At 32.5% G+C, this 11409-nt stretch overlaps 1 protein-coding gene across 1 annotated transcript; it reads left to right on the top strand.

Moving 5' to 3' along the window:
- The first annotated feature begins 7743 nt into the window (after nt 1–7743).
- LOC130642080 (galactoside alpha-(1,2)-fucosyltransferase 2-like) lies at nt 7744–9572 on the top strand. Its single transcript, XM_057449154.1, has one exon. The coding sequence runs from the start codon at nt 8114–8116 to the stop codon at nt 9518–9520; it is 1407 nt and encodes a 468-aa protein (XP_057305137.1). The 5' UTR covers nt 7744–8113; the 3' UTR covers nt 9521–9572.
- The last annotated feature ends 1837 nt before the right edge of the window (nt 9573–11409 follow it).

Here is an 11409-nt window from a genome sequence, read left to right as displayed (position 1 = left end):
AAACTCTTAAATTCTGTTGAATTTGTCATTATAAAGCCTTTAATACTTTTTTTGTTGACATAGCTGCAAAACTTTGAGCAAGATGTTTGCTTTTAAATTTGCCACCAAATCTTTGTTTTGATGTCGTGAAATTTACACCAATTCAAAAATGTAAATTTAAGATGGCCGCCGACTAGGAGCACATGGTTATGTAGCTGTGATTGTCACATACTTGTTTTGGCATAAAAACATGGCGTGAGTTTTTGGCCGTTATTTCAAAGAATTGTATTCATGACACTAGGGAAACTCTTTTTAATTTTTTTTTAGATTGTCAGACAATCCCCCACAAAAATTATGAGACAAACTGATTGTTTTGTAAATTTTTGTCCCTCCTTTCCTTAATTCAGGGTTGAGGGTAGTAGCTGCCTGTGGCGACCGTGTCTCAAGTAAGGCAACATCGATAGAGATGGGAGGGGATGGAGAACTTCTATTTCGACTTATTTTTGGAGTTGTCTCAACATATATTGTGGAGGGTTGTAGATAACTGATGTTATCATTCTGCAAAATCTTAAAAAAGTTATAAACAATAAGTGCGAAGATAATTTTGTGCGCAATTTTTTTGTGTCTAATTATAATGTCCAAAATTTCGTCAAATATAAAAAATGCTCGTAGGTTCTTTATTATTTAAATGTACAAAGAAGAAACGATGTTCTAACTATAAACATGATTATCCGCATTGACTTTGAGGGTTGTTACAGCTTCTATATTGTGTTAAAGGCCCGTAGCAACCGAAGAGAAAAAGAGCTAAAACAACTAAATATCTATTATCATTCCGATTGTGTTAAAAAATTTTCTTGCAGGCTAGGCCTCTAATGATTTAATTGGAAATAATCTTCGGCGCTTTTAACAATGCATATTTCTTAATGGCATTCTATAGTGAGTCTGTATGTACGTTGGTGAATAGGACAAAACCAAATTTAAGAAAATTTTAAAATTTCTTAACATGCCATCTCTTTGATAACAGACGTATTCTGTTTGTCTGTTCAAAAGAGTTGTACCGCATCCTTATTTTGGAATCCTAATTTTTGCTGATTTGTTTTGGCCACTTGTTCGTTGTAAGATAACTAATTATGAAGCCTATGATTGTAAATAACATATGAAAGTTTTTTGCGAAAAAATATGCAACGGTTAGGGCTACGTTACACCGATAAAGGTTATTTTGGTTTGCTTTGATGTGAGTGGTGCTGTGATGTTCAATTGAGGGTTGTAGGTCACTTTCTGACCTTTTTTTTAAAAAGGTTTTTATTTTTATAACATTTGTTTTCTATGTTAAGATGAATATATTGTCACTTTTTTTAACGATATAAAAATCTTAGACAAACCAATTTTAAGACTTTTTCTACAAACGTTTATTTTCAGGGAGTATTCTAGAGCCAGACAGCTGGGTATCTAAGTTGTCTTAGTCAGCATCAGAGTTTTTTTATCGTAGTTAAAATGTTTTTCTATTATGCTGGCTACCTCTGGCTAAAAAGTGAAAGTAGTGGAATGCAGTTTGGCTGCAACAAGATTCCCAACTAATAATTCTTATATTCAGCTACTTTTTACTGTAATATAAACTGGGTTTTCAGCATAGCGTATACCTGTACTACCGTGCTCCAACTGATTGTGTGGGATGCTTTACAAGCACTTAAGCGCTTAATCTTGCGTTCAACGTCAAGAACACTGTTTTACTTTGATGGCTTCACTGGATGGCACACTGACTAGAAGTCGCCAACCCGGTTGTGCAACAAGCTCAATCTGCCGTTAAGCACCGGTAACACAGTTTCTTGTGGTTCGACCCAGTGTCGGAACGCTGATTGCCCCGGTTAGTCTATTCAATAATACGCGTATACTCTGTCTGTTCGTTTAAAATGGTTGCTCCGAAGCTAAAATTAAACCTTCAAACCCGTGGCTATTTCCACTGGTCGACGACTAGTCACTTTAATAATAGCTGCCGTGTGTCAATTTGACAGCCAAAAACGGTTTATGCTAAGCTGCTAAAGAATGTGATATATTATTATCGACTTCGTTATGACGGGCGAATTCCCGTGGATTTGCGACAGTCTAGTGACTGGCATTAACAAATCTTTTAAACTAGATTTTATATTAATTAATCAAAGCTAAAATTTGAATAAAAGCTGGTACGATAACTTATCTAAAACTTAAACAAGGAACAAAAGAATGCCAGATAATTATCTTTTGCAACAAACGAATCATATCAGAATTCTGACGTTCAATTTTTAATCTTCATTGACGTCACTACCTTACGATAATGTTCAAAATGTAATTTGATAGCTTATCTTGTCAACAAAACTTTAAATTTGTAAGAATTAAAAAAACATATATTGTGGTCAAGGCGCCATCACTCGCCTTTATGTAAACATGTCAACGAAAACATTAATAGCCTAAATTGCCTATGTCTGTGACGTCATCGGTGTTTGAAATTTCTTTAAAATACCACTATTTGCTTAAGATTCAGTTACTTTAGTTCAGAAGCGAATATATGCACATACTATTTAAAGTTTCTTATAGTTAAATAAAAGATATTTAACATATTTTCCGTGATTTTACATGGTTCGCATGAAACAATGCCAAAAATCCAAAAAAATCAGAAAAACGGATTGATCGCAAAATTAAGATTTACAGAATGATTCCCCTTCATAGAATAAAGTTGTGTTGTAAGTTTTAACTTCTAAGTATAATCCTAACGAAAATTATTATAGTTTCACGATGATAAGGACCTCATTTTTGTGTTAGCTTCAAGTAATAGCCAATATCGACGGCTCCAACAGGTATTGGACCTAAAAATTTGGTATGTGATATCTTATATACAAATACTAAAACTAAGACAGTAGCAAGACCATGCAGCCTTTCATGGTTATTTTATGCAAGGGTTATTAAAGAAAAATCAAAAGAGGGGGGGAGGGGGCGGATTCCGCCCACAGACCGAACAAGGTTAAGAGATAAAACTTTTACGTTTTTTAATTAGAACTAATCAGTGGACTGTGAAGCATTTATAAGGATTTTTGAACCGGTTATTATTTAATGAACTCAGGAAAAAATAACATAAAAGAAAGCAATATTTAATTGTTATAATTATTTCTCATAGCAAAGGTGTAAAGAACGATAAGAAGGATAATAAAAACACGTTCGTTCTTTATAAATTTCGTCTCGTGTCTGGCACATTAAAATGGCGCGTAAAGTTTACAAAAAAAACACCGTCAAATAACTACAAAATGACCAATAATTCCATAGAACGAAATTATAATTTTCTTAATAGAAATATTCTTATTTTAGTGATACCTGCTTTCTTTCAGAATTTACTCATTTCTTAAAAAACACTGTAAAGGTTTCTTAAGAACATTTAAAATTTAAACTAGAAAACTCGAGAGAAGAACAATGGAATGACAGGAATGACACGTCAATTTCGCGGATGATTAACCATTGTACTATTGTGGATTCATAACAAATTTCTTTTCACAGTAATGGAATTGACATATTCTTATAAGAAACACAATCACAAAAAACAATAACACTATTGCTCCGTCTCTTCAATCAAAATATATCGGATGCATATTGTTGTGGCGTAGTAGATAGTATCAAGATATCGAGCCAGAAAGTTCTTGGTCTTTTTTTAGTTAAATGTATGTTTAAATGTAGCTTGAATAATGTTTCGACTCTTCTTCAGCCTCGTTTCGTTTTTGAGACTAAGTAATATGAGATCAACTTTTCGTGAAATCAAAAAAGCTTGGTGTCAATGTATAAGTTTTTATAATCCCTTATTACCAGAATTCGGTCTAGAGAAAAAGTTACCTTACTCGCATTATTGAAAAGTGAGACGTGGCAATGTTGATTCGCTTTTGTCAATGTTTATATATCAACCTTATACCTCTTACATGAAGTTATAACAATTATTAAGAACAACTGACTTTGTGATGCATTATGTGCTACTCCTTCATTTTTATTCTTATACTTTGTTTAGAAAAAAATGAAAAAAAAAATATTTGTTTGTAAGACCAAGATAGATGGAAATTAGAACCGCTTATCATTTGGGTGAATTCGTTTTAAATACTGCAATCTCTGCCTGGACCAAATCTTCGTTCACATTGCTTGTTGGCGTATCATAACTCTTTTGAAAACTAAATATTAAATCCTATGTTTTACAACTGCCGCGCTTTAAGTAGGAAACATTTTAATACGAAAGCTAGACGTTTACAGTAAGCATCATCTTCGTTATCAACAACATTTGGCGTCTCATCTTCAAGAGATACCATTGCTTTGACTTGGAGTACATGGGATTTATCCATTTTATAGCTCAAATCTTTTTCTTTATCAATGATAACAATTTTTTATTTTGTTTCTTACTAAGTTGGTAGGCGCAGACTACAAGCTGATTAAACAACTCTCTAATGATCTTCGAATCACGCAGTGCTGTTTACTGCTTGCTGATGACAGCCCTCTACTAGAACCTCATCATGGTGCCCTGTATCAATTATATTTTTATGATGTTTCCTAGGTATTGATCACGTGTTCTACAAATGTATTATGTAATCAAATGAGATCAGTACGTAACCACAAGTAGATTGCGTACGACCTAGGCTTTTCTTTTCCAATATTTTTATCAACTTTATGCCGTGTAACCCGTTAGTAAATATTCCCCAGAAAGAAATACTTCCCAGTACTTTTTTAATAGGAAGTCTTTACTCCTAGCAAAATAGTACTCCTGTAGGAAAAAAAATCCCTAAAAGAAGCAAGTTATTCCATGAAAAAGGAAGTCATTCTATTGCATGTAGAAGATTCGAATATCAAGAAAGAATATCTGTTTTCATATAAATAAATAGGTGTTCTATATTTACGTACTCCGTAGATTTCATGCTAGACTACATACTTTATTATTATTATTATTGTAAACAGAATTTTACATAGACTCAGCGTGAAAAGAGCTACACAATACCAGAAAAGCGTAGATTCAGATCAACAAAAGAGAGCTAAGCACGTAAATGAGGCAACAGAAGGATTTTTAAGAAACGAAATTTATCCAGAAAACATAGATCTGTGCAATCTTCCTGAAGTGATAAGATTCAAATTGTTTGTATAGACTATTTTCAAAGTGGTCAGAAGCATAAGCAGTGAAAGATAGAAGTGCATCAATAGTTGCAAAGTTTTCGTACGAAATGATTTGTTGGCACGGTTGTATCCAAATACAAATCGTGAAAGTGAAAGTAAGTGAAATTTCAGAATGTTTGCTTGAAGTGACAGGGGCCGATCAAAGAATAACTTCTGCTTATTATCCTCAATCGAATGGCTCATGTAAGCGCTAAAACCAAACAATTAAAGACTTTCTGATAAAGCAAGATGATTGGCCAGATGCAATCGATGTCGTATTATTTGCACATAGAGTCAGTAGACATTATTCCACCAAGTTTTCACTATTTTCCATGCTTTACAATCGTCATGCCGTTTTACCGATAGACATTCAATATGGACTTCTTGATAAAAATGATATCAATGATAAAAAAAATTCCTCAGATCTGGATCAAAAACAATGCAGTACCGAAGACAAAAGTCAAATTAATGAAGAAGACCGAAAAATAAAAAGGGAGCAAAAGCCTAATCAAGACTATCTTAAAAATTGTGGAGATGATTCTGATCAATGCAACAATGTCGCAAGGAAGTAGTGCATACCATTGAAAAAGTAATACGTTCACGCGATTGAAATTTATAATTAGAGGAAAAAAGAAACATATATTTTTCTATTAATTTACCTAAACTTTCCACAATGTGTGCTTCAAAGTCTTCAAACGAGAGGTGGCAGTAATAAAATTAGCACGGAAAAGCTCATCAAATGCTTTGGCTTTTTAGTGGGGCAATCGAGTGGTTCGTAACGCTATAGATAATCCCTTATATTTTTCAGCATGGCTGTTGCTTGAAAAGAGTAATAGCTTATAAATAATAAGTAAAATTAGTAGCTTTAAGTGCAAGTTTATAATAGTCTCCATAAAAGTCTTATGCGGCCATCGAGGAAGTCAGTAAATTCTTTGTAAAAGCATTTTTTAAGGAAACAATTGATAAATTTTCTTCCTGTGCAAAAACAGACAGTTGCAATTGTGGTATTTTTGCAATAACTTTTGCAGCTGAAATCTTAAATGGCAAATCACCAAACAGTATTTGACGTACGGAAGATGCACCAACACTTAATAAATAGTTTAGAAATGCAAAAACTTACACCTTTTCCAAAATTTTCCTCATAATTTTTTAATGGTACTAGTATATTTTGTATACTTATATTTTGTTGCTGTTGCGAGTTTTATTTTAGGAGGAAATTTCCATTTACTATACAATTAACCTTTTGCATCTATGAGCTATAAATCTTTAAGCTTTAAGAATGCTACAATCTTACAATCAAATTGTTTACAGGTTTTTACCTTTTGTTACCGCTATAAATTTTTATACTTTTTATACTGCAAACCCTTTTGTTGCTTTTGTTACACGCTTTTACATTTTGGTACATTTTGCGACCATATTTTTTTAAAGTTTGATACCTTTTAGTACACTTTCTCACCCTTTTATAATAAAATTTACTGATTTTAAAAGCTGCATTGCTCTGTTATTGAACTCTAAGGATATAAAAAATGTTGAACCGTGATATTTTTGGAAAAATTTTCGAAAGAAATGACTTGTTAGGTTCAAGATTTTTAATATTTAGGTTTTGTCGTATTCACTTTTCTATCTTTATCCTTTTATAAACATATCTTCTCAACAATACTTAAAATTGTTTTTCTTAGATAATGACTTAGACAATGTTTATTTAAATTGGAAAACTCCTTAATGTGAAACTGTGCAGGGGAGTAATTTTTTCCTGAAAAGTTTTTATTTTCCATGAAAGATATTCTCCCTAAGTATTTTTTAACTGGGAAATAATGATGGGGAATATAGATTTCACAGGAAATAATACTGGGGAGTATCTTTTTTAGGGAGTAATAACTGTGACACCGGTTTGTAAGAAGAAGAAAACGTTTTTACAAGCTTGAAAGAAATTGCAGATAAATGCAATATTTTTTTCATTTTTTAACACAAATAACACAAATGCCAAATAGCCAAAGCTCCGCAGGCTGCAAAAATCGCTAATTTTTCATACGCTTAACTCAGACGGACAGCGTTATTAATCGCTTTCGCTAACACCTCGAACAACGAAATAATTCACATCGGAGCCCACAAATGCTCGAAACTCGTAAAAAATGGTCATAATGACGTCGGCTTATTATTGCGGTAAAAAAAAAATACTGATTTTAATAAACTTGCGTGGAATTTCAAAATATTGACAAAAGAAAGAACTTCGTTTACAACTAGCGCAACTTTGTCGTCATAAGAAAAATGATGCAGCATATTTTCTTCGTTGATGCTCGTTACAATGCTTTTTTGTAAGTCATCAGTTGAGCTAGACACATATTCAGTATATTCATTATTTCTCAAATGCTCTGATTTTTTTTTTTTTTTTTGCAAAATTATTTATTGGATATAAGGCTTGAGATATAAAACGTTCACAAGAAATTAGAAAACACAAGATTTCGTTGAAACCCTATGTTTCTTAAAAATTATTAGGCAGAGAATTTGCCAAAGAGTCATTTGGCAAACCCTCTGCCTAATAGTAATTCTTAACAGGTCTTCTTTAATTATCGCAGCCTGTATGTTTTTATAAACTATGTTTCTTTCTTGTGAAAAAGCGTTTGTTTTCTGCTGCACGTAATCGAGCTAAACTCATAATTGATGCGATTTTAGCATACACGTTTATTTTATTCTTTTAAAGCAATAAATTACCATTGAAAATGTTCAATAAGAAAATAATTACCTTTTTACAAAAAGGTTGGTTAGAGGTATTGAATATTGTAATCTGGGAATGACAAGAGTAAATCATAATATAGTGTTAGCTGATGAATGCAATGTTTACAAATGGGACAAGTAAGTTATAAAATGCAAAACAGTTTTATTGCTTCGTGTAATGTCTTAATGGAGTAATATAATTAAATAAAAACTCGTTACAGCTTATAAAGACGTGTACCGTTAAAGACGAGCAAATTAGTTTTTTTATAAAAAAATGAAGAAGTACTTTCAAGCTTTTTTAGCCATCAATGTATTATATATAACAAGTTTTTTAATTTATCAGAGATTCTTTAAAACACATGGGGACAACAGAAAAGATGTGCCGCGGCAGGTCGTAGAATCAATCGTCAATTCACAAGAATACATTGCCATCAAATCTAAGCAAGAAATACTACTTTACCCTTCGAGTCGGAATGACAAACATAAAGATCATGAATCAAGAGAACTAAAAAGGAAGGCATTTGCAGGAAGGTCTCATAACAACATGAACGAAAAACCTAAAGTAATAAATCCTTTCACGTTGCCGAAAATCAACAAAAATAGTGAAGTTCTTTTGGTAACACAAAAGCCAGTTACGGGAACGTCTTCACAAAAACAAAACGAAATAAAAATGTCTGAAACAGCACCAAGTAAGCTTCCAAGCGAAAAACCTAAAAACAACGCTGTTACGCATCCTGCAGTAGGAACTGACAGTTTTCCCAACTTGAAAACACTTAGTGATTTTTTTATCTCGAGACATGGATCTGTATTTAAGGAGTATTCAGATTCTCTTCCTGCTCACTCAGTGAAAAATACAGATGGTTACTACAATCTGGTGGTACAAAGTGCGAATCTTGGAATTGGCTATCGTATGTTTATATACGCTGCTGGTTATGGCATTGCTAAGAAATCAAACAGGACATTAAGATACCAAATTCTAGCCAAAGAACAACTGGTAAATACTTTTAATATATTTCAAAGAGAATCATATAACAGCTCTTTTAAATGGAAAAGTTATTTACATTTGGGAACGAAATTATGTTGCAAGTATTATCCGCAGACGAGAGAGTTACCTGAAGAGAATATATTTGTCGAAGGATATTTACAAAGTTGGAAATATTTTCACGAGTACAAAAAAGACATTCTAAAAGAATTTACATTTAAGGATGAAATTGCAACAAAAGCACAGTCCTTTTTAACAACAACTATGCAAAACCGAAGTGAAAATGTAGTACCAATTGCAATACATATCCGAAGAAATGACATGATGTCCAAGGGTAATGCAAAATTTAGTTATTCTGTTGCTGATAAAAGCTACCTTGATCGAGCTATTGCGTATTTTAAGAAGAAATTTAACTGCATATTTATTGTTGCAAGTCGAGATATGGCATGGACTAAAGAAAATTTAAAAGAATATAAATCACAGACTGTCTTTTGCGATGGCAATTCTGCGGAAGTTGACCTAGCCATTCTTTCATCGTGCAAACATATGATCACCAGTGTTGGGACATATAGTTGGTGGGCTGCTTATTTAACTGGGGGTGAGGTTGTGTATTACAAGGACTGGCCGAGGAAAAATAGTACTCTTTCTTCGTACGTAAACCATGACGACTACTTTCCACCTGAATGGATTGGAATGTAAATATGCAATACTGAATGTAAGAACGTTTCAAGGAATAAATTTTGGGTTTTAATTACTTTTCTTTTCAAATTCCAAGCTTATAGTTCTTAAGAACTTAAATAATATTCTAATTTTATACCACCTTACCACGTTGGCATTCAATCATTGGTCCTTCTCAGTACCGAGCAAGCAGGTTGGGGTAAGGGGGTGGGGAGGCAGAAATAGGAAGTGCTTTATTTTTGCTGTAGAAAAGTTATGTCTTATCTGATCTGTGTTTATCCATCTATGTTTATCTATCTATTATCTTGCAACAGCAAAATAAAATATTTTTCACAACATTTTTTCCTAATTTTATAACTGCATAAAACGTTGGGACTTTATATCTTCTGTTAAACTTATCTCATCTATATTTAACCCTTTGACTTAGCCCAACTGATGACTGATACTTTTTAGATTTTTAAACAAATAATAGTTCTGCGTGTGAACTTTTAATGTTTGCTTTCTAAAGTTCAGTTTGACTCTCTTCACTTAAATGAACTGCAATCCCTTACAAAAGATTTTCCACAGCCATGAAAGAATTTTTTTTCACTACACAACACGCTAAATTCTTGCATCAAATGCCGTACCTTCTCCTGATGGAAAAAGCAAGACTGTCTCAGAATTTGTGTTAGTGATTGTTTCCATGGATAGTGACTTGATAATGAATTGCTTTTAGAATTACGTCAGAAAGATAGGATTAATGAATGAGAATGGCATTTGTTCGTCTTAAGTATCAATTTGACGAATTACAAGCAATAATTACGGTTAACATATGTGAGGAATTTTCATATTTTACCTAACAAATTCATAGACTGTTTTTTCCAGAAATTTCGATTCTCATGTCATTTAACTCGATACAAAAATACAATATGAGGTATAGAGTTACTTCAAAGTAAATAAATGGTATAATGGCGTCATCGGGATTTTAAATAACGTCATTCTAGCATATTGATATTCCCTTTATTTAATTCCCATATATCGCCATAGCAACACCTTGGTAACCACATGGTGACCAGGATACATTAAACACGTGTCAAAATAAAACAAAGTACAACAGCCCGCTACACAGAATTCGAAATAGTTTATCTACCCAAAAAGCCTTCTGTAAAGTATTTCATCTAGCAGAATAAGAATTTACGAGAGATACGTTTATCTAATCGGTAATTTTAAATATTAAATAGTACACACATTGTTGGATAACGATCTAAGGCGATTTCATCATATATTTCTAAACCTGAAAAAAACGGGTAAAACGGGGGGACATAAACTTTGGAATACAAAAAACTCTTGCAAGTGATTGAGATGTGTAAAATCACTTGATCAGCTAAAATATTATTTTTGCAATGTTAATAAGGATACTTCCATATTGTATTATAAAATATCTTTGTCTGATTTTTACCTTGTTCACTGATCAGTTACTATGGCAACGGACAAAAAGTCATAAAAATACATTTATTGATAAAACATTGCGTTATTTAAAAGTTAACTCGTGAACACATAAGTATTTAAGCTTTACGTAGAAAGTCCAACAAGAATTTCTGGATATTTAAATAAAAATCGAGGATAGATTATATTGAAAATTGGGCCTAACTTTTATAATTTTTAATGCACGTAGAAACTTAGCACAACGGTTTAACATGACCTTTGTTGCGCACGTATTTTGAAAACATTTACACTTATAATAAGTATGGCGTTATCAGATAGCCACGAAAGTGTCATTAAAACTATAGTCAGTACATAGAAGCATAGACAAACCAGAAACAACAGTGGAAATCTAATTATTGACGACAATCACATTGTTTATCAAACCAATAAAGTTCTTGTATCAATTTATACAACAATTTTTCAATCATTTTGAAGAAGAACTTCTT

The sequence above is a fragment of the Hydractinia symbiolongicarpus genome, chromosome 4 (genome assembly GCF_029227915.1).
Source record: "Hydractinia symbiolongicarpus strain clone_291-10 chromosome 4, HSymV2.1, whole genome shotgun sequence".
Taxonomy (NCBI): domain Eukaryota; kingdom Metazoa; phylum Cnidaria; class Hydrozoa; order Anthoathecata; family Hydractiniidae; genus Hydractinia; species Hydractinia symbiolongicarpus.
Note: the sequence above shows the minus strand (reverse complement) of the source record. Positions and strands in the feature narration are given on the sequence as shown.

Bases quoted from the DNA above. Each gene is read 5' to 3' on its own strand.
- LOC130642080 (XM_057449154.1), top strand. From the start codon at position 8,114: ATGAAGAAGTACTTTCAAGCTTTTTTAGCCATCAATGTATTATATATA.